This window comes from Acipenser ruthenus, chromosome 3 (assembly GCF_902713425.1).
Source record: "Acipenser ruthenus chromosome 3, fAciRut3.2 maternal haplotype, whole genome shotgun sequence".
Lineage (NCBI taxonomy): Eukaryota > Metazoa > Chordata > Actinopteri > Acipenseriformes > Acipenseridae > Acipenser > Acipenser ruthenus.
The window spans coordinates 70828193-70852367 of record NC_081191.1 but is presented as its reverse complement, the minus strand read 5'-3'; the positions used below and the strand labels follow the sequence as shown (position 1 = coordinate 70852367).

The following is a 24175-nucleotide window of genomic DNA, read 5'->3' as shown; positions in this document are numbered from 1 at the left end:
AAGGGTCTCAGGTTTGTTTTATGCATTAGATTCATATATTTTTTGGTCCTATGGGATTTTGCAATGGTGTGGTTCTTTTGCCTTCTAAAAATGTAAAATGGCGCTCAGATGTAGTCAAACCCTGTGGTTCCCTTTCAAGTACAAAATATAACCATTACCAAAAGGGTATTTACCTCAAAGACCTGAGTCCTGAAAATTGTATACCAAAGCTGCTCAGCGAGCCTGTGACGCAGTCATGGCCCGCCCCCGAGGGAACAAAAGAACTGTGCTCACAGATCTCTGTGCCATTTTTTCTTTCAAGACTGACCTGATCAGAGAGCCTTGTTCAGATAAGTACATTGTTGCTTCTATCTGTATATATATAGAATGTATTGTGTTTTTACACAAATTGTATGTGATATTTAAATGGATTGCTATAATAGTTTGTACTAATTACACCAGCAATTTACCAGCAACATAACATGTGCTCTCCCTCACCAGGCTGCATGGCTCCGGCTGGAGCTTATTTTATTTATCATTTTTGCTTTTTAGCACCATATGAAACATTTTATATTTATGTAATTGTTAATTACTGTTTTTTGTTTAGAAAATACTTTCTTTGTGTGTGTGTGTGTGTGTGTGTGTGTGTGTGTGTGCGTGCTGTTTTTTTATTTTTTTTTATACAGGTACTACGCGCAGGCCTGTCTGCAACATGTTCCCAGTATGGGTACATGTGGAGCGTCTTTCAGATGTGGTGTCTGCCTCATGGGTTTGACCCCATGACTTGTCCTATGGCAGTAATACTGCAATTTATGCAGGACCTGTTTGATGAGGGGACAGCCCCCTCTACATTTAAAGGTCTATCTGGCAGCCATTTGGCTTGCCGGTCAAAATTGACTTGGTCTCCCCAGGAGCTCAGCTTTTTGATGGGGCAATTTTTGAAAGGGATACGGCGGCTTCAACTGCCTATGAAGGACATCGTAGGAGGTTAAACATGGTGCTCAATGCACTCTTGAAGTCTCCATTTGAGCCCATGCATTGAGCTGAAATATTTATCGCTCAAGTGACTGTTTGCTTGCTGTCACCTATGCAAAGCTGGTGAGCGTGATGCAGGCATAGCGAAAACCTGCTTAAATTTTACAGAAACCAGGACAAAGGTTACACTCTGTATAAATCCTGCCTTTTTGCCGAAAACGATCTCGGCATTCCATGTCAACCAGTCTGTGGAAATGGAGGCTTTCCATCCACTTCCTTTCCAGTCTGACACAGAGCGGCAGCTCCATAAGCTCTGCCCAGTGCTAGGCCCTGGCGTACTATGTTGACAGGACAAAAAGTTGGAGGCAGTCAGAACAATTTTTTGTCTATGGGGCGAAGTCCCATTGTCAAGCCCTGTCTAAGCAGCGGCTGTCCAAGTGGACAGCAGACAGTCAAGACGGCTTATGAGCTGGCCAACTTGCCCCCTCCAGAAAATCTCACTGCCCATTCCACCAGGGCCATGGCAACTTCACGGGCTTTATTCCAGGGTGCATCTGTCGGACATTTGCAAGGCAGCGGTGTTGTGGATCCTCAAAACCCTGATCTTGAAACTAGGGTGTTAAGGGCAGCTTCTCGGTCGACCCTTACAACACAGTCATAAGGGTGAAACTCCCTCAAATGTTTTCACCCTAGCTACTTTTGTTACTGGGGTTCCGAATGGTAACGCCAGTTCAGCCTTCAGCTTAGCCTTGTAGCATTCCAGTCGTCTGCAGTCTTGCCCTTGTGATTGCTTTGGTACACTCACCCATTCAGTAATGGTTACATTTCATACTTGAAAGGGAACGTTAGGTTATTATCATAACCCTGGTTCCCTGAAATAGAAATGTAACCATTAACCCTTTGCAGTCCATTTATTAAGTGCGCGTCAGGCGCGTCGGGTCCAATTTATTTTCACACGCGCAGTTAATTTTAGACACGCTGTTTAAATGTGTTTTTTTTTCACAGTCAAACGGGTTTAAAAGGCCCTGCATATCAACAAAGCACTCACTAGGCATCTCCAGCCCCACCCCACCCTTTCGTTCGCTATAGCTTTCACATATGCTAAGACATAAATAATAATAATAATAGTCAATAATGCAATCCAAGTCATTATTTTATTACTATAACATCTCAGAAAAGCTCTGCAAATGTCCGTGATAGTCTCTGTGCGCTGATGCAGTATCAGACAGCTTGTTTCCTTATGACCGCCCATATGGGATGCCAGGGGCAGGTATGACCATTCATGAGAGATGCCTTTTTTTTTTTCGGCTTGTCTCAGCTCCTGTCGCTCCCACTCGGCCATTGAATGGTTTTCTCGGCTTTTTCCGGAGAAAAAACGACTAGAAACCCGTTTTTTGCGTTTTTTTGATGGTCGGACAGGGTCAGACAATGGACCGGATAGGAAAAATTGCAATGTCGGACCAGGTCCGACAATGGACCGCAAAGGGTTAACCTTCAAGGTCGCTGCATCCGTGATTGCAGCAGGCTTGAAGGAAAAATGATGCTGAGATCTGTAAGCGCAGACCTTTTGTTCCCTCGGGGGCGGGCCAAGTCTTTAGGAGGTAAATACCCATTTGGTAATGGTTATATTTCTATTTCAGGGAACCAGGGTTATAATAACCTAACGTTTTTGTATTCTGGTCATTCGCTGTCGGAACTTGCTGTTAGTTAATTAGATAAGTCTACGAAGAAACACCTGTAAATGATGACAATACATTTTTTCACCACAAGCACAAAATAGCATTTAATAAAAAGTTAAACAAAAAATGAAATAAGTACCATCTCCTTATGGTTAAATATCCATTAAATAAAGAACAATTCAACAATTTATATTTTTGTGAAGTTCGGTCACTGCAGATTTCTAAAACTACACAAGGTTACCTAACCTACTGTCCTCCAACCAGACTAGTACATATAAGTCAATGAAAATGTGTGGGTCTGGTGCAAGTGACTTAGTTTGTAAGGCATAATTATTCATGGTGAAAAAGGGTTATGCAACCTTGTTTATCTTTGTATTTTATATATTTTTTTCTTTGTGACAGGGTCCCTCCTCCGAGCCTACTGGAGTGAACAGCACCAGTTGGGAAGCCCCCTGCTCCCCCACCACACAGCCAGTAAGTACAGCACTCCAATAACATCATGGGAACAGACATTGTGTCTGAGATGGGCAGCAGTACACACACTACATGACACTAAAGGACTGGATAAAGCACTGACTTCAATATACACATTAGTGGATGAAGTCTAGATTGCCAAAGCGATGCCAGTGTTTTAAAGTTTTGTGAATCTTGGCTTGTACAGGCATGGACATGGTTCACTGTTAATGGAAGAAACTTGATTTTAGATCATTTGACATGTATTACCATACTATATCATTCCAATTTTATATGTAAGTGTCCTTAAAAGTTATGTGGTGTTCAGATATTTGTTTAACTTAATTCTGCTCCCCTGGTTAACTGTGCCACCCATAATGCATTTATAGTAAATCAGTATCCAAACCAGGACCAGCTAATGTCCAAATTTAAAGAAAACTGCTGAACTAGTTGAAGTAAGTCAGTCTGAAGTCTGTTTCAGAGCCATTGCAGCTGTGAAGTGTTGAAATAGTGGCATGCCCCTTTGGATACCGTAGATCCCCGCATAATCACAGCGAAAACATTTCAGAAAATTTGGATTTGGTGCTTGACATCGGCTGTATCACGCACTCATTTTAGACTTGGACCCTCTAACTGCAACAGTTTAGGTGACCTCAGAATCCGTCACCCCTCTAGTTTAAGGCTGCCAGCATTTCAATTCGATTTTAGATTATTAACATAGATCCACCCACCCTAGCTAAAAATTGGAAACCTCACATGTAGTAACCATATAATCAAGCCAGCTGTTACACTTCCCCTCCCATTCCATACTGGTGCAATAGAAGCAGATTCTTTAAATAAACTAGCCTTGGCGCTGCAGTGGCCTTGTGATCACTGGTCTCCTGAGATTATATAAATCAGTTATACTGTATCTCATGAGGCAAATCACATAGTTTTCACAAGAAAAATCTCATGACACAAAATCTTACCATGTACACCAGGATGAGAAGAAAAGGTATTATTATTATTATTATTATTATTATTATTATTATATTTTTTTAAATCATCATCTTGTTTCACGTCCTCATCTTCCTTCTCCAGCCTGTGTCCACCGCTGCTTCTTGCACTGGACGGGAGACCCGCTTTGTAAGTGCTTCTGTGCCTGGGCTGGGCTGGGCTGCCTGCTTAGTGTTAGCTCGCTGTATTCATAGTTGGCAGGTATAGAAATGAGTCGGGTCAGATGCAGGGCATGAAAGCTTGTTGTCTAAGAGTATGATAACAAACAATCTCAGCAAATAATACCAATGTGGGCTCCAAATGGTTATGCTCATAGATATAATAGCCAGCGGATAGGTGTACAGGATATGTGGGGTAAGTGTTATAAGAGTCACAAAAACATCTAAAATCCATACAGTATAAAGACAGGGTATGCTCCAAGCTCAACTCTAACTACTGCATAAACACTCACCATTTAGCAATAATTGGTCAGTTATTAGATACAGCAGTGGGTTTCAACCTGTGGTACGTGATAGGCTTGCCACTGATACGCACCGACATTTCTTTATGACGATATGATTCCTCAAAACACAATGCTCCCTCAATCGCACCATCGTAATGTTTTCAATCTGTTTGTACCACTGAAGCACAGAGAAATGATGCTGGGCTCCAGACTGCGACTAAAATGGTTACAAAAGTAACAATAAAAACTGTTTTTTAGGGGTTAGGCACAAAAATGCTGCATCTCCCTCTTAGAAACAAGTGTGAATTTATGAATGCGACATGACATGACATCCTGTGTGTGTATATGTGTAATATATATATATATATATATATATATATATATATATATATATATATATATATATATATATATAAATAGTTGTCATGCCATCAAAAACCTATAAATACCTCCAATGTTTTGATTCAAACACAGGCTCCCTTGAGAAAGATATGTACAACATATCGAAACGTTGGGCAGTTGGCTCTTTGAGCTAATATATATATATATATATATATATATATATATATATATATATATATATATATATATATATATATATATATATATATATATATATATATATATATTTTAAAAACCGTCTATCACATGTTTTAATAAACTGAAGTGCGAAAAGGACGGTAACAATTTGATCGAATAAAAATGCTTGTATATTAATACCAACAGAATGTTTGTTCTTTACTCCTTGCACTCAATTTCACAGCACGTTTCTTCATAAAATCTAAAAGCTGAATGGATTTTTTTTTTTCGTCTGTTGCATCTTGCATCCCAGATATGATAGATTTAATTGCATTATTTACCGTCAGGAGTTTAAGTGTGATTTAATTGCACAATATTCCATAGTTAGATGATGAGCTGATAATACCTCTTCAGCCAAAGAAGCAGGCACAGTAATTTAAGAGCACTATTACCATTATGAGATTTGTACTAAAACAGGGTCAGCTGTTGCAGAGAAAACCAGTTTATTTCTGACCATTTAAAAAATGTGGCAGCAGAACACACAAATACTTGGGACTGTAATTAGGAAGTGTACTATAGCTTACCTGATTGCAGTAAACAAAACAAACAAACAAACAAAAAAAACCATTTACTAAATTTATCTCTCAGATTGTGCGAATGAAAATGTATGACTGTGCTTGCTGTGGTGTATTTAATATCATAAATCTAGCAGAATGAACCCACTGCAGTTTAAACTTGTTTTTACTGAAGAATAAACGGTATGTAAATCATAAGAGCTGTCTGTGTTACATGCCGTCAGATCAGGACTTCACTGACACTGAGCATGGGAGCTGCAGCATGCTATTTCCCATATTACAACTGTACACAAAGGTGCAGTCTTCAATTCCATACACAACACTTGCAAAATATTAAAAATAAACACGCTGAGTTCATTGCAGTCATCAGCTGCATATGTTAACCATTCAGCAGAATGTAGCAACAAACAAGCAAGTGCAGACTCAACAAACCTGGTTGTAATGGGGTAGGTCTCGGTTTTACAACAGCAGTTTAAGATTGCACAGTTACTGGTACACCTGGTGGTCCCTGCTGGAAACACTGGTACTTGAGATGAAAAGGTTGAAAACCACTGAGATACAGTATATTTGGCCTTGGCATGCACTGCCATCTGGTGGCATAAAACTAAAAAAGAAATACAGTTTGGGAAGAAACCTGCATATTGTGTTAATTTATCCCCTGGTGTGGCAGAATAAGTATTTAACTTGGCCAATAGTGCTTTCAGTGGAATGCAGGAAATTGTAGTTCTCAATTTGACTGCAACAGGTTTCAAGTGCATTTTAGGTTGATTCAGCCTAGAAACCTGAATACAATCAATTGCAATTTAATTCAATAAGCGTCAATTAATCTGCCTGAACTTTGATTGCGTTTTGCTGTTCATACTTTTCTTATGCACTTATTTCTGTAAATTTGATAAAGAAAAAAACTCAACTTATAACTCTACATTTATAGGAGAAACCAGATATATGATGGCTTCTAATGCGTTCAGAAAGAAACAAGGACTCTAAACTGTAAGCCTTTTACTGTAAAAACGATCCCCATACATACACGATTTAAATACAGCTTCCTGCATGTCCTGTATCACAAATATAGCTCCCAGCATCCTCCCTTATTTTTTTATTTTTTTTCGGCATTCCTGCACCTGTCAGCACTTCGGTTACCAGCATTCCCTTTACAGTGTCAGAAATACAGCTCCCAGCTATCCCTTCACTGTGAGAGAAGCATTGTTCCTGGTATCTCCACACTGTCAGCGCTACAGTTGCATGTTCGTTATTGCTGTATGTGTGTCCGTAGCATTGGGAATGCTTAGCAAGGTTGAGTCCAGGTATGAACCAGCACTGCATTCAGCTGTTGGGTTGGTTTCCTTCATAGCAGCTGCACAGCCAAGCAACCCCTCAGCCAGTAGTTTAAAGTAGAACTGAACGTTAGTCCAGCGCTTGGCTTGTGCTTTTCTTAAAAATAAAAAAAAGCTAGGGTTGTGATTTTATTTATTTATTTTTTTTAATGTGGAAAAATATAATCTTCTTTTACCTGTTTGTTTTCAGGCGTCTATTAATTTCCTCTCCTCCACCACTCCCAAGGAAAACATATCCGTGAGTATCTGGAAAATATAAAATGCCTTAACTAGAATTTATGCTGTTCTATTTACAGTCGCAGACAAAAGTATTGGCACCCTCTGCTTATTATACTAGAATTTAAGGTAACAGATTTAAGGACAAGCATTTAGTAAACTTTAACCACTTTTTAATAAAACAATAAGCAAAATACACAATTTCTAGTCATTTAACAAATAATCTTTATCAAAAAACAAACAAGCTTATTTCATTTAAAGTATTTGTTCATGGGGGCTCCCGAATGGTCCATCTGGTAAAGGCACTCCGAGTGCCCTATAGCCTGGAGGTCGCCGCTTTGAGTCCAGGCTATTCTATTGCCGACCATAGACGGGAGCTCCCAGGGGGCGGCACACAATTGGCTGAGGTCTATGTGCATACAACTCTTCTGTGTTCAGGTGCCTTTGTACAGTTCTTTCGTGCACTATTATATCTGATGCATCTGAATATTTCTTCAAGTCCTTGGCTGTTAATCTTGGACTTCTTTTAGCTGCTCGCACGATTCTCCTACACAGTGCCTGCTGTACCCATAATTCTTTTTGGACATTCACTTCTTTCAAGCGTTTCAGTTGAATTTGTTCTGTGGTACTTCTTGATTATTGCTCTGATTATGGATTTTGATATTCCATATTTCTTTGATACTGTTCTGTAGCCGTTTCCTTTGTTGTAGTTTGCTATGAGTGCTTTTCTCAAATATTAATCCAACCCCTTTGTCTTGACCATCATCTGCTGTGTTGCCAAATTGTTCTTCAAACACATGTTGGAAATAATCTTTTTCTGGCTATTGACTTTATAATGCTACATTATGTAATTACTGTGTAATGGTTTTAAATCAATGAATATATTTAAATTAGTAATTAATACTTTTGTCATTAACAAATATTTGAAATTGCTTAAGTGCTTTTGTTTTGTTTTATAAATACTGTTTGCTAAACTACCAAAAATGTTGTATTTTGGTCTTTGTCATATTAATTAGTGGCTGATGTTCACAAAATGCTTGTATTTAAGGTTAACATGTTTTCTTGAACTACCTTGTATTAATTGTAGGGTGCCAATATGTTTCTGTGACCTGTATCTACCCCCCTCACATTCCCCTTAGAAACAAGAACGTGAACTTTTTAACTGGCAAGAATGCTTTTGGTTTTTGCATATTGACATTTGTTATACCTGCACTTACATTGCTAGCATACCCTTAAATAAGAGTGTTAAAAAAAAAAAAAAAAAAAAACCTGCAGTAAAACAAAAACAATATAAAGGGTTTAAAAATATCCCAGGTCTGCACTTTGTCATAACCTTTTTTCTCTTCTCTCTGCTCCATTTCTGCCCTCCCTCATCGATTCCCCTTCCAGACAAAACCAGGTGTTATCCACCCTCTCTCTAGAGTGTGTCAGAATACGTCTCCAGCCAATCAGGATGGCCGAAACAGTCCTAACCCTTTCCAGCATGGCCCTGCCCCTTCCGAGACACTCAGTTCGGTGAGTTCCCTTCTCTCTGTCTCTGTGGGTGGTTTGTGTATTCAGAACTTGCATGGAACTGTATACAGTACATGAAGGGAGTGTAGGGGTTCTTGACCAGTCAAATAAGGGCTATTGGGTATCAGACCTCACTGGGCTTGGGTGCAGATTACTAATTATCCAACATAATGCTCTATTTGAAGGCCTCTTATATTGTTTAAAATATTGCAGCAAAAGAGAAGAAAGCAGACTTTGCTTATGTGCAGCTGGTGGGAAGGCTGGTGGTATTTCTGTTTTCTTCCAAACTGTTGCTCCTAGGCAAATTAGCCACTGCACATTCTGAGCTTTGTCTGAGAACCTGGTCAATTCTCAGCAACATTTCTGTTAAGGTTTTATTACACAAGAGGGCACTTTTAACAGGTGCCCACTATCCCATACCGTGTCTCTCCTGAGATGTGTGCTGCATGCTGTCTTTTTTCTTCTCTTGTCGTCTTCCTGTATTTTTCCCTTCAACTCATCCTACCCCTTTCTGTTCTTTTGTTTTCGTTTACCTCTCCCCATCCAATCCCCTTTTCCCTCTCTACCTGTCTCCCTCCTTCTCTTCCTTCCCCTCTCTCTCTCTCTTGCTCTTTCTCTACAGCCTCGTGCCCCCTCACCCCTCTCACCTGACAAGGTCCCTGCTAATGTTAAACAGGCTTACAAAACCTTTGCTGCTGTTCCAACCACCCACCCAGTCCTGGAGCAGCAGGTAGGCAGGGGCAGAGCTGAGGAGACTGATGCTCCACAAATGGCAATCAGTGGGCATGATGTCAGTCACTGGAAAAGCTTATGTTCAATCTGGCTGGAAAATGAATTCAGATCAACCCCTGTATCTGCGTAATTTACAACAGTTAGATTCACACAGTCATTCTGTCGTTGGGTTTGAATGAGTGCAAGAAACATTTCCAAATGAGATCTGGTTGGAAAGAAAATTCACTCGGCAGCGATGAATACAAAAATCTCGGATTTCATAACAATGCTAATGGTGTTCAGTGTTTGCTTTAAAAAAAAAAAAAAAAAAAAAAAAACATCCCAACTTCCGAAAAAGAACCTGAACCTTTATTAACTGACCAGTTCATCAGATTGCGTTAATTTAGTAATTGATAATCATTAATTGGTAATTAGTTGTGTGTGTGTGTGTGTGTTTTCAAAAACTTCTTATGAAAGTTATTGGCAAAGACATTAGACCGTGTATATCTTTGAGATTATCAATATGTTAATATTTTGGTCAATTGTTTTTATTCATTTATAGTTGATCGATACTATTGCCAGATTGTAGATATGCTTTTCTAATGTAAATAAAGATCTGTTCTGAAACAAGTAAGCAGCAACCACTTGGAATGTGTTTTTAACATATTCACATCTGCTGATGTCCAGCTGGCAGAGAGATTCATATATATATCTTGACAACCAGGTGTCTGTTTTGAGGAACATATTGATGTCTTCATTAGATGAAAAGGTATGAGTAACATGACTGTAGGTGTTTTATATTTTAAAATTTAAAATATTGCTGTTTTCAATTTCCTTTCCTTTCTAGGAAGTCTTTCTCCAGAGGAATAATGTCCAGCCCAAGCCTTCACAAGAGGTGAGTCTGAGTTTGTCAATTTGCTGTCCCTGTGATGATGATTGTATTAATTCTATTGGAGAGAAAAATCATCCGTTGCCTCTGCAAGGATATAAAAAAGACTTCCACTGCATAGCGGTGTGACCCTTTCAAAGTTTCATTTCTCAAACTGTGGTCTTCCAGAGGGTGTGTTCCAGAGACACTATTACCTAAGACTGCCCTAACTTCATCACTGGTACCCATTCTCAGCACAGTCCCAAAGATTCAATGCCTCTGTACTCAAGCACTTTAAACTAGGTTTAGTATTATAGGGAACAATATCTTAAGTGCCTTATGTCAAAACATTTCAAGGTGTTTTTCAAAATAAATCCATAGATTCAGTTGTACAGTCTGCAGATCTTTGTTGCCCATTAAAAACCTGGGAGAACAAGTGAGTTTGTGATCCCTGTAGCAGGACCTGGAGAACGATGTTTTTGACAGTGACATGGAGCTGGGAGGGAACCCTCCATGTGGCGTAGTTCGTCAGAGGCCCCCTGCCACCCGCAACCTCTCAACACACGTGCCCAGTCCCGTGGGCGAGTCGACCCTCCGTAGGGAGTACCTGAGCCTGTCCGCAGTGCCCCTTGTCACCAGGCCCTCCATAGACCTTGAGGTAGAGAGAGCGCATGTCCTCCACCCCAGACTGGCTTTGAGGGGGGTGCAGCTGGTGGGAAACTTGTTGGGTAAATGGATGCTGGTTCGAGAGGTCTTCGCAGCGGTTTTGCCCATGGTAGCAGTGGGGATGATGCTTTAGGTTTGGAAGGTGGCAGTTTTGGTGGTGTTGGTGGTGGCGGTGATGGCTTCAGTGGTATAATCGCTCCTGATTTGTCCATACTCCTGCAGGAATTGCTCAGGGCACAGTGCTGTGAACGGGTTCCCTAACATCTGAAAGCTTCTTGCTATTCTCTATTTCTTGAGCTGTGGCTACTAATTAATGTCGAGGCACTATAATCTGCACCCACAAGTAGACTGTGGTACTGTATCTGCATGTCATTTCAGTTCATTATAGCCTATATGTAAATACACATGCAATGTTCCAGCTCATGTACATGTTGTCAGACTCAATGTTAGACCTGCAACAACAAAGTAACTTCCCTATAGACCATTGTGTCACGTGAACCAACAGCACATTAACCAACCAACAAGAAAACTTGGTAACTTTTGACAGTAATCTTAACACACAGATGTGATCAAATTGCTACCCCACTTACACATAGACACTCACAGGAGTGCATTGCGTCTGCTGTTGTCCCTGTGTTAACCTCACACTGACCCATTGAAGGTGGCGTCCCCGTCACCCAGTGGGCTGGACAGCCCAGAGCAACGCTCATTCAGAGACCGGCAGAAGTACTTCGAGATTGATGTGAAGCAGCAACTACCAGACAGCAAGCCCAAACCTCGTGTCTCGCTGGTTGCTGAGGATGACCTCAAGAAGATGAGGGAGGAAGAGGGTGAGGCACTTTACTTCTGTTCCAGGAATAGAGCCCCTGAGATTTGAGTTATTCATATATACATAAACCCATATTAAACACGCCATTAACATGGTTTGTAGATGTATTCAGTGCAGTGAAGAAATACTAATAATTGAAACAGTAATTAAGTTCCCGTTTTACACTGTAATCAAGAGTCATATTTAGGAGACTATGCTATTTGTGTTGGGGCAAATGGGAGCCGTGACCTCACAGCCTTGCAATTGATTTTGTGTTATAAAGAGCCATTTTTATAACCAGGTTTGCACAGAAGCAGCCCTCTTGGCTAAGATTTTCTGAAGGCTGATCGAGAATGTGCTTTCATAAAGTCAGATACAGATGATCTCCTGGAGAGACGGTGTTCCTGGACAGGGTTGGGTGTTTATTATTTTTGTTTTTTTAATTTTTGGTATTCACTCCTTGCTCTCGTGCCCCTGGGTGTACTCTTTTCTTCCCCTCTCAGTCCGGAGGATCGAGCAGCGGACCCGGGAACTGTCAGTGGATGAGGAGGAGGAGGAAGAGGAGGACCTTGACAAGCAGATGGCAGCGATGAAGGCCCATGGCAAAGTGGTCATCGAAGGAGTGGAGTACAAGATAGAGAGGGTGGACAACCGGAGCACCAACTCCCCCAGCGCAGGGTACGGTAGACTTAATGGCTTATTGGGCTGATGTGTCCCCATGTGGGTTGCTTTGCAGTAGACCTGGGGTCAATTACAATTGTAATTGTGCAGTTACAATATAATTTATAGTTGAACCTTGGCACATCTGCATAATTGTAATTCTACCATATAATTGTGCGATTATTTGTCATTCAGTCATTATTGTATTTTCAACCACTTTTGGTGACTCCCATGTGTTAGAAAAAAATAGTATGTTTTTGTATTATTGCTTGTTGTTTAGAATAAATAGAGTAACCATGTTAATGTTAAATTGCAATTTCAGCAAACAGTTCTGCTGTAATTGTATTTATTTGCATATCTAGAGCAATTTTACAAGCATATTGACAGACATATATTTATTTTTTGTGAAGAATTATGTATGAGCATTTTTATAGTGTCTTAAGATGTGTTATATTAGGCGTGAATAATTTATCTGAAATTTGAAGAGGATGGGGTAGTGTAATCAGAGGTTTTGGATCATTTAAAGTTGCATTAAAAATACTGTATCAACCAACTAATGTGTTTGGCTAATCCAGGGATTTTGTGTGAGCCATTGACAGCTGTATATTAAAGCAAGGTCTGTCCTTTTGTGTAGTGATGCACATTCATGTCACATCACCACTTGGCAGAAATGTTTGTTTGTGGGTCCACAAACTACAGTATGTTCTACGTTTTTGTAAATTACATACAGCAAGTCACTTGCTACCTAGGTGGCATTGCAACTACAAACACACAGGACCTGGATTAACTCAACAGCTTCACATACTAGAGCTAAACTCATCGTTGACCACGTTAACCCTTTAAGGACCGGGATCGTGTTAACATGATCATACTGAAGTGGGGTTCTAGGACAGCGTCGTGTAAACACGATAAAAAAAAGCACTTGGTTTGTCAGTAACTAATTTTATTTATAAATATTTATTTCGAGAAAATAAATCGAGAGTAGTGTCCATTACTGCTTATAAAGACCCTGAGAATAAACGTGTATTATGTCATTGCAATCACTCAGGTGAAACAATGTCTTGTAATCTGCCCAAACATCAATATTTTTCAACAAAACATTCAGGAAGTATTGTAAGGTCCCTCGGGTCATAGAATAACGTGTTTTTATACATGTGTCTATAAGCAGAATACATAATAAAAATTATTTAAGAAAAAAAAAAAAAAAAGCAAAGTTTGTATGGTTTATGAAGTACTTTATAATGTTCCCCAGAGTGTTCTGAAAAAAGGACACTATCAACTACAGCAGGGGTCTCCAATCCTGGTCCTGGAAGGCCGGTGTCCCTCCTGGTTTTTGTTCCAGCTGTACCCTAAATTACTTCATTGGACCAATCAGGTGCTTATTAGAAGCTTAATTGGTCCAATTAAGTAATTTAGGGCACAGTTGGAACAAAAACCAGGAGGGACACCGGCCCTCCAGGACCAGGATTGGAGACCCCTCAACTACAACCAGAAAGTGCCTGGTCCTGTGGGATCATCTCGCTGAAAAAATGCTTGGTCCTGAAAGGTTTAAGATAGGTATGTATTGCTGTGGTTCACTCTTTCTGCCCTGCTCTCTTGTTAGTGAGTACCTGGTGGATGGGAAGAGAGAATCCCAGAGAAACTCCCTTGAAGATGGCTTCAGACCCGAACAGAGACCAAACTCTATGACTGGGTAAGAACGGTTCTCGAGGGCAATTGAGCGGGGCAGTTTCTCAAAGCAGAAATCTTGAAAAACCTATGCAGTGAGAGGATTCCATATTAGCAGCATTGTGTTTGTGTTTGTGTTCAGACTAAGCCCGGTGTACCCAGGGGAATCAGGAGCCCCAATCCGGACTGCCAAGGCGGAACGGCGGTATCAGGAACGAATGCGCATGCAGAGCCCAGAACTGCACAACGCCCAGGACAAGGACCTCTCCCCGGCTGAGAAGAGAGCACTGGAGGCAGAGAAACGAGCCATGTGGAGAGCAGCCAGGTAAGGACCAGTGAGAGGGAAGGGGCCCAATAGGAAATCCAGGAGTCAAGGAGACACCACTGACTGCTTCCGGTGCTGCTATGCTGCGTCTCTGTTGCGCACATGTTTTTAGGTTGGTGCATCCTGCTTTCATCATATCAATCAGTGCCTCCTGCAGAGTGCTGTCACCTGGCCAAGTGACCCACAGTTCTCTGTGCTAGGAGTGGAATCTCTGCCAGTCACACCTCTGACTGCTTTTGAGTGATTTGTGATAGAAGCGCAACAGATTTCACGTGTGAAAACTGGACATTTTACAGTTTTTGAGTAAGCCCCAGCCTTATTTATCTTTTAGGTTGTGTCACTGTGCTCCTAGGTGTTGCATCCCCAGGGGTTCAAATATAATCACTACAGTATATCCCGATGGTGACGAAGGGGTCCACAACTGGGAGTGCTCCAAGCATGCCTGTGTTTGGAAAGAGAGAACTTGTAACTGTAATTGGGACACAGGCTTCAAACATTAAAGATATGCAGCTTTAAAATTTGACAGCGTCTGTTGAACCGAAAGCACTCTGGCTTTTACCCACGTCCTGAACAGATTTGAACTCCTGCTCTGCTGCCTTCATTGCTGATCAAACTCCATCTCTAGTAGTAGATGATGATGATGATGATGTTTTTGTTGCTGTTGTGGTGGTTGTGGTCTTTCCCCTTTTCAATGTTATATTTCCATTTCTCTGTCTTCCCCCTCCCTCTCTATCTCTCTGTTTTCCTGTCTCTGTCCCTGTATCTTTTCCTCCTGTGATGCCTGCTAATTGACACCCTCCCTGTGCCCCTTCCCCTGCCCTGCTCAGACCCAGAGGGCTGGAGGATGATATTAAACAGTATGAGCAGGATCTGGCTAAAAAGCTGTACCAGTCAAGACAGAGGGTATCTCAGGCCCGCAACGAGAGCCCTGACCCAGCGGCCAGCGAACACAGGTCTGCCCCAGCTCTCTGCATGCTCACCAGGAGGGTTTTGCAAACCCTCATTCATCAATTAACTTGTAACCAACATGGTGTTCTGAACAGTTTTTTCTTTTCCCTTTGTACTCATCCATAACTTCAAAACACGATCACAGGTAAAGCTAAGAAAAACTAAGTGTGTGGACCAGCTTTTTGCTTAACTGTGACAATGACATTAGCCAAAACATTGGTCGATGTGACTTTCTTCTATTTTCCCTCTTTACTCCATCTCTGCATAATTTCTTTATATATATATATATCTTTTTACCGACGTTTATCCTTTGTAAACTTAATTTCAGTCTAACTCTCATTTTTTGGGAATTCGACGTTTACCGAGCTTTAACGAGTTAATGAAAGTAGCAAGCCTAATTATAAAATAAATGAATATTAAGTCAATGTTAAATTGAAAAATGTGCCTTCCGGAGAAACAGATTTGAAGTATTGATTTACAGCTAACCTTAATGTCATAGAAGTTCATAGATTGCTGGATGTATAGTTTATTGTTGTTAATTGCTGTTATCAATTGAAATACAAGCAGGTGGCATGTGAAGTATTTAATTTGCTGGGCTGGAGGAAACAACATAAAGCTGTGCATTCTGTATAGTCTTGATCAGAATGATTTACTAATCAATCCCGGTTTTGTAATAACAGTCTCTTCAGGTCTGGGGCTAGGAGACCTTTGTAACACACAGTCTCTGTGATGCATGTTGTGTGGCAGCATAGAGACAGGGCTGCTTTGGAAAGGATTTTTCCCAAAAGCACGGAAATGTGCAAGAATTTTGTACTGCTTGTTGGATATGTAATTCTTGGCAATTACAGGTGCGCTGTGTGCCCTTGAGTCTGCTGTGGCTTGCCTGAATTCACTCCCCCCTCCCCTTCCTCCTCTGCTCCCTGCAGGATGAAGTCCCTGGAGCAGGATGCTCTGAAGGCTCAGATGGTCATCGCCAAGTCCAAGGAGGGGAAGAAGAGGAACACTCTGGACCAGCTGGCAGAGTCCCCCTCCCCGGCCCCGACACCCTCCCCCACACAGCTTGAAGGTGGGTCATGCCACAGTCAACCATCTACTGTGTCCAGCATTACAGCTTTTCATCAGCTTCTAGATCCAATACCATGCCTTTGCAAGAGAGTAGGAAAATTGCATTACTGAAAACCAGTGTCTGTTCTGCGTAGTAAACAGGTTGAGTGTAAAAAAACAGGTTGACAATGTAACTCTTCTGAGCATTTATTTGTGTTAATGAGAAATCATATTGATCAGGTCTGTGTAGCATGCCCATTTATTTATAACAAAATAACAATATATTGTCTATTTTCTTCCCTCACCTCGTCTAGATTACAGTCCCAGAAGTGTGACGTCACCAGGGAGATTGGTAAGGATCCCGGCCTCTGCTTGCTTATGGTTTCTCAGTGTGATGATCTCATGCTGTGTGTATTTATAAGTACATGAGGACACAGATCTAAGTATGCAGTTGCAGATTGACTTGCTAGTCTTTAGTCTGGTATCTGAGGCTGTTCTTAACCTTCAATATTAAGTTATACTCTGTCTTTAGATTGTGTGAATAAGCGTAATACAGTAAAATGTATTGAGGATCCAAGAGCTGTAAATATGTAAACCTTTTTTTTTTTACCAAAGGGGAAAAAAAGCCTACATGATAATACTAATATAAAACTAGATAGATATGAACAGCACCAGGTGTTGTGATACTGACCTCCCAGAGCTAGTAAAAGTAACTTTTTTAAACCTAATACACTATTCTACATTGTCTAGAATGTCAAGTACAATGGAGTGCCTTCCTTTCATTGATTTTCATATTAACCTAACCATCATTTTCTCCACATTATGACTAATTCTGACAGCACAGCTCATTCCCCCCATATTCCTTTGCAGTTCACGGTCACACTGTTGACTTTACACAACTATACAAATTACTGAAAAAAACAGTTAGCAGGAATAGTTCTTGAGTGTTCTGTTTTTGACCAGATTTCTAGCTGAAGCTTAAAGTAGGTGAGAGCACAGCGGAGCTTGGCTGCATAATTTTGTTTTGGACACTTTTTGTCTCTTTCTACCGGATGAAACTTTCACGTGTGGAAAAATTCAGTTAAATTAAATCCTGAGATCCACTGAATGTCTGGATTTACAGTTCCTGTCTCACACATTCTTACCAGACATTAATAAAAGTTTGGACTGAACCAAGTACTTCTGAGTTAGTACAAATTCACTGTACACAATAGTGCACTGTTTAATATCATGCACTTCATTATTAAGCTAATACATCCTGGACTTGCTTGTGTCACCTATAATTAGGGCTTCTGATTTTAGGTTTTTAACCACTAAAAAAACGATAACACCACCGATAGCAAAAAAAATAAAAAATGAAATCGTTGTATAGCCAATAAACAGCGGAAAACACTGGGAAAACACTGGAAATGGGTGCTCCATTCACATTGACCACCCCTTTCCCATTTTAGTGCAGCTGGGCAGTGTCCCTCCTTCCTGACTTGTATCTATCATTGATTTGTTCTGAATACTTTAAACCCACCCCAACTGTTGAGTGGCAGAACATTTCTGTTGGAGACTCCACTTGCAAGATTTAAAACGAGATTACAATTAGGAATGGAGGCTTGTTCACAGGATTTAAAAGCTGTATTAGTTAAGATACATAGGATTTAAAACAGAATTGCAAATTGTGGCAATGTAAAAAAAATGCCTCCACACAAAAACCCCAGAAGAATGTGCCCACGACCATAAAGATTTCATTGTGGAAGACAGTAATGGAAAGAAGGTACAACTTAAGTGTGCAAGTACTGTCGGGTTACTACTATACATATTTTGACAGAAAAAACTGCCCAAGCGCTTCGGAAATTAACTGAAAACAATAATTTCATACAGTATATCAAAAGTGAAAGCCCCGAAAAACGATTTACCGGTACATAAAACTCAAATAGCCAAAAATAAGCAGCCAAAAATGAAATTAATAAAAAAAATTTAAAAAAAAAAAAACAGAAGCCCTACCTGTAATATACAGAAACCCTACAGGAAAGTTCTTAACTAATTATTAGTCTTCCGGATTTAAGGAGATTATATATAGTGAAAAATCAAGCAGATAATTGGTAAATATATTTTTACACTTTAATAAAATTAGTTTTGACGGGGTGTCTTCAACAGTTTTTCATGTTGGATCATGAAAGATTTGTTTCATTTTTAAACATTTTCTTTTCAGTACTTCTGTAACACTTCAAAATATCACACAAAACAAAAACTGCTTTTAGATTGGAGTGGTGTTGCTCCGATTCCTGACTCCAGAGGACCCAGCCCTGCTGTTCTCCTCTGCAGAGCAGCACCATTTCTCCAGGAGATTCTCCTCTCACTCCTCTTTACTGTCCCATTCTAGTCCCAGACAGAAAAGAAGTTTGACTACCGACAGTTTGCAGCTATTCCTTCTTCCAAACCTGTATACGACATCCAGGTATCACCTGCATGCTCAGCTCCTAGCCCTCAACACCCCCCACCCTCCACGCCTTCTTACTAACTGCTGGGTCGAGTCCTAAAACCGGTCAGGGGAGCTCGGACTAGTGCCAGCTGGGGTATCCCACCAGGAATCGGCTAGAAAGTTTTCCAGAACTGTGGGCCAGTGTGTAGGGAACAATAGGCTTGTGGCTGACTGACCGTTAGAACTCTATTCCTCAATGCTAGAAGGTAGACAATAGGTGCAGTATGTTTTCATAGTCTATATGTACTTTAGTGCTACAAGTCCAGAAACGTGAACAAAATGACTGATGACTTATCTTCCACACAAAACTATTGATTTTAAGAACAGGAAGAGATTAGGTACCAGAAAGCAGCCAATTTTAAACTAATAACCTATAACTTTGGTATATGATAGATCTGCATAACCTAAATTTACTGTTAAATAAATAAAATGATCTTGCTGGTGCTTATAAGAGGTAAGAAATAGATTTTAAAGACCTCACTCCTTTTAACTGCAGAGAGGAGAGGAAAGATTGAATTCCTGAGCTGAAAAGACTAAAAGGCAACCCAGGTGTGAAGGTGTGTGCAGTAGTGGCTTGTACCATACAGTAGGTGGCGAAGAGGGATTTTATAGGAGGCAGTCTTTTTGGACCTTTAGTACAATAACAAGTTTGGCAGGGTTAGGCACTGTGTGACCAAGTGGCTGGTTTTACTAGTCTCATAACCCAGTGGCCCGGATTCCTGTGTTGGTGTAAAACTGTCAATAGCAGGCATTAAAGAGTTCTCCCCTTGCTCCCCTTTCTGAACTCCGCCCCCTTGCTGGATACAAATGTATGTAATCGAGTCCTGGGATGTCTTTTTTTAATCTTGCCTTACCACTAGGCCCAGTTCACTAACCAATCGCCTGCCTGATAACTGCACCCCACCCAATATGATTGTGAGGGGGGGTTTTGAGAAGCTGCGAGAATGGAAGAAATGTGATTGAAACTGAGCTGTTCACAAACTGTATGTGCAAGTGTTTGTCTTCCTAAGGGTGTCTTCATCAGAGAGAGCTGTAAAGAACATTCTACATGTATGCATTTATATATACATTTGAAAAGTATAGGCTATTCCACATTATAAGGCCACCAAATCACACTGTCTGACCTATACATGGTATCATACCATTTGAACATGCAGGCTTATCATGCAGTCATTGAACCAAGGACCACTTGGATAATTCTGGTTGAAATATGTCACCATTTGGTGGATCCTTTACTGAAGAATGTATATATAAATATATCTGTATGTATGTATAACACATACAAGCAATCTGTTGAGCAGTATTCTCCATTCTTCCTGTACCTAAGTTCAAGCAGCAGCCCAGGCCAGTTTCATGTTTCTCGTGAAAGAGAGCAGTAAAGCTGCCCCCTAGCTGCTGCTCCCATACCCCCACACAGCACCTTCTCACTGGGCAGGCTGGAGAGTGCTGCTTCAGGAATTTATAATTGGGTTCTGGGAAGGCTGGTGAGGAAAGGGACCTGTTGCATGCACATAACCTTGGCTTTGGGCTCCTTGTGTACAAGTCTAAACAGTGGCATTCAGACAGTCTGAAGCAGGCTCGTCCCCCTCCTCTTTGTCTTTGTGGTAGTTGAGTTGCCGCTATGTGCAGTTTGCATGTGGTGACAGGGTGCCATGCATGGGGTGGAAGACTGGCTGCATTGCGTTCAGAGAAACCGAGAGACCACTGAACCAACTCGCCAGAGACTCCACTGTGGACAGTAGTAGTGCCAGTTAATGGGGTCTGTTAAGTTGATCTAAAGACCAATGGATCTGACTCGTCCAGGTGGGCAGATGTCCTTAATTGCAGGTTTACAGTGCTTAAAGTCAGCTATATTTAGATCTGCTGCTGTTTCGATCATTGGTGTAGACCACAGTGTGTCTGTCCAAAGGGTTAAATTGGACTAGCATATTGATTCTATATCGTTACTTACTGTTCTCGTTTATTAATGGCTAGGTTTATTTATTTATGTAGGTATATACTTTTTTAATTGCATTAGAGCCCAGAAAGGGTACCCAGATTCAGGTAGGTTGCCGGTGCAGCAACAGTTCCACTGTCCCCAGCACACAGATCTGCCAGTGTGCCTCTACCCCCCAGGGGAAATAAGTGATGGGATGGGGTGGAGGGAAGGGAAAGCCCATTTTCAGCTCAGCCACTGTGTCACTGTTTGGGGTTAGTCTGTTTGGCCACCTTATGTTGCTGTCCCAACCAGAATTAGAACAGGGTAGATTCAGGATGAAATCCATTACTGCTAGGCAAAAAAAAAAAGGAAGAAGTGAAACCGTTTATTTTGGTCATAAAACCTTTCAATTTAAATTCTCAGAAATGAGTTGGTATCCCAATTCTTTTGAAACTTTCATGCAATTATGAACTAAGAACTTATAGTTTGCCTACCCCATGGTTTCGTTTAATCAGAGCAGGCTCTATGAGTATGAATTGCAGAGGTGGTTCAGGGTTGACGGTTTTTACTGTTTTAACTGTTAGTAAGTGCCTCCTTGCTGTTTCTGAGCTCTGTTCTTCTCTTGCAGTCTCCTGACTTGACAGATGACATACAGTACATGGATGACACTACCAACAGTGCAGGTGAGTCATTGTGTTACTGCGTTTACTGTGCACAAGACCGGTGGGAAACTGTACTTTTGAAAAGTGTTTGGTTTGTAAGCCTTTTGGGTTTATTTTATTCTGTGCACATTTTAAGGGCCAAATTGCTGTCTGAGAGCAATACCATAGTACCAAATAAAGTACTACTTTTGAGATTTGTACATAAAAATTACATCTTATTCAGAGTATTACACAGCTCAGCTTGTACGTACGTAGGTCAAACATTTCTGAAAATCCATTTGAAGTTTCTGCTGGGCTGTGGTTTGCTGAGTGATAAACACCCACCAGCAGTGCCGTGATACCTGCTGTTTTAGCCACTTAATGAAACTTTCTTTAACTCAAGGTGACCAGGACTTGCCCTGATTTCAATGATTTAAACCTGTGATAAATGAGTCTTATTTACTGTTTTAAGTTTACTAATGACATCCTAATTTCTATAATTCAGGTGGATTCCTGTGATAAACCCCACTGAAATATTGGTAGGATTTGACTGCTTTGTGGTTCAGTGATGATGATGATGATGCTGTCTTCCTTTTCTGTTTGCTTTTCTAAGTCTTGAGCTCTCTGCTTCCAGCATGATGAAGTTCCGCAGGGGGAGGGAGGATGTGGAGGGCTCATGCGGGTTTTAAACAGCATATGCCACTTTGTATTGAGGGTTTAGTGGCAGCCTTTAGGTTTACTGCCAAAAACGGTTTAACAGATTATGCTTCAAAAAGAAACCCTGCCTCCAGATGCAAAGAGCTATTTTGCAGCTTCTGGGTTCATAGGCTGTACTAATCAACTTTTGTGCGAATGAGCTATGCATTCTATGGACCTCCTGGGAAAGGCTCCTTTTAAAAACTCTACTAAGCATTTGAAAAGTTAGAGGGCTCAGTCTCCATCCTTTGCCTCTCAAGAGCTACATTCATTTTGTGTTTTATTTTAATAACTAATAACTAGAATGCAGCTAGCTTGTAGAGGTCTAGTAGTATTGGTTTAATTTTCCCAGGGTGTTGATGGTATTTGCATTTCTGTAAAATGTATTTTTAAAATGGGTGTCGTCAACAGACTAATTCCCTATCCTGGCAAGGCTTTCCGCTTCCCAGTTACAAGACATTTTCTTAGAGATGATCAACCCACAGAGATGTGTTGGTTTTGTCAGATGCTTGTGATGTGATGTCATTGCCTTGACCTTGGGTAAACAGGAAAACAGCCATAGTTGCTGGAGGTTGCACAGGACAAGGACATCACACCAAGAACATCTGTCAAAAAAAAAATCATGACATTTCAACTGCCATAATGGGGAGCAAGGAGTGCATTCTGAACGGTGTCATTCTCAGTCTGTTGGAGAGTCTGGTGACGCCACTGTGTCAAATAACACAATGCATGGGATTGAAGTGACAGGGAGGACTCTTTTCTTATTACATGGGGAGGGTGGCCTAGTAAATCAGAGAGCCTAGTCATGTTCAGTCAATTGCAACAAACTTGTAGATTTAGTACTAAGTTGCGAACTCGCTAATACGGTACGATCTCAGGATCATCCCCAATTGTGTACTAACTTGGTACCGATTGCAATGAAAAAAGGTGGGGAAAAGTTGGGGACTAGCTGATCCTCGCTTTAGTACAGAGCTCAAAATCTGAGTGGTTCCAGCTAATTTGTTGTTTTTTGTTACAAGATCAATCTTTGTTAAGAAACCAAACATCTTAATTACTATTGTTTAATTTTTTGAGCTTAAGAAAATGGAAATGTATTTATGCACAAAGTAAATACTAAAGCTGAATTGCATAAGAATAATTTTCCCATTTTCTTAAAACAAACACATGCATAATCTAATTTTCCTAAAACGCCACCAAAATGAATGAAGCTGCGTTCAGAGGATAAACAAAACTTGTATAAGTCCTCATTATTTAATTCACACACAAAACAAATGCATTGGTTTATAGGATCAAAGGTGTACTGTAGACTATAAAAGGTGTAAATCGAATCAGAAATGCTAATTACATATTTCAGGAATAGCCTGCAAGAGCTTAATTTCTTAGTCATCCATACCAAGGCAGTCATGGCCAGTAGTTGTGTTCAAAATTATACAATGGAATTTCATAGTGTAAAAAATATGTTATTGAAACAGTGGAGGGTGGCTGAAAGGATTCCACAGCAATTCCGCAGCGCACAACTGCATGGAGTACACTTGTAAGCAGATTTAATACTGCCTTCCCTGTGGAAGAGGCTGAAAGTAGAGACACTGGAATTCTTTTTTTTTATAAAATAGGCCTATGTTAACTTGAGTAAGGATGAAACTGCTTTTGTTGCAAACGTTTTGACATTTTTTTTGTTTTGTTTTTTTGGGGGCGGGGGGGGCGTTCCCAGAAGATTTCAAATAATTTTATATCATTTTGTGGTTCTGAATAGTACGATACCACAAGTCTAGTTTACAGAAATTGCTAGAATAACTTAATATGGTGTCTTAGTATTCTCCAGAGGGCAACAGCAGTTACTTTGTTTGTTGCAATTGAGACAAATTTTACTACGCAGCTGGGGCTGTCTTGAGCTGCTTAGTTCGTTGCAATTGGTATTAACTTGCGTACTAGTTTAGTACCATGCTCTGTACTAACCACAGGATCATACCCAGTTAGTACGTGTCTTTTGGTTTGTTGCAATTGACCCAGATCACTGAGTGGTGTGGATTGTCTTGGTCCAGTGTGGCTAACTGTGCGTTTAGTTACAC

General features: G+C 40.6%; 1 protein-coding gene across 19 annotated transcripts in view; it reads left to right on the top strand.

The window, feature by feature from the left end:
• scrib (scribble planar cell polarity protein) overlaps window positions 1-24175 on the top strand; it is a 143077-nt gene that overhangs the window by 116474 nt on the left and 2428 nt on the right. For 6 of the 19 annotated variants that reach the window (XM_059016003.1, XM_033993073.3, XM_033993074.3 and 3 more), the window contains 16 exons: window positions 3036-3107; window positions 4167-4211; window positions 7143-7190; window positions 8558-8683; window positions 9303-9410; window positions 10239-10286; window positions 10717-10917; window positions 11587-11755; window positions 12237-12411; window positions 13997-14086; window positions 14204-14386; window positions 15214-15339; window positions 16261-16400; window positions 16693-16730; window positions 18753-18827; window positions 21398-21452. In XM_059016003.1, the coding sequence (XP_058871986.1) occupies window positions 3036-3107; window positions 4167-4211; window positions 7143-7190; window positions 8558-8683; window positions 9303-9410; window positions 10239-10286; window positions 10717-10917; window positions 11587-11755; window positions 12237-12411; window positions 13997-14086; window positions 14204-14386; window positions 15214-15339; window positions 16261-16400; window positions 16693-16730; window positions 18753-18827; window positions 21398-21452 (1699 nt within the window). Of the gene's footprint in view, window positions 1-3035; window positions 3108-4166; window positions 4212-7142; window positions 7191-8557; window positions 8684-9302; window positions 9411-10238; window positions 10287-10716; window positions 10918-11586; window positions 11756-12236; window positions 12412-13996; window positions 14087-14203; window positions 14387-15213; window positions 15340-16260; window positions 16401-16692; window positions 16731-18752; window positions 18828-21397; window positions 21453-21915; window positions 21950-24175 lie in introns of all 19 variants that reach the window. The other 13 variants (XM_059015984.1, XM_059016056.1, XM_033993075.3 and 10 more) reach the window with 12 other exon arrangements.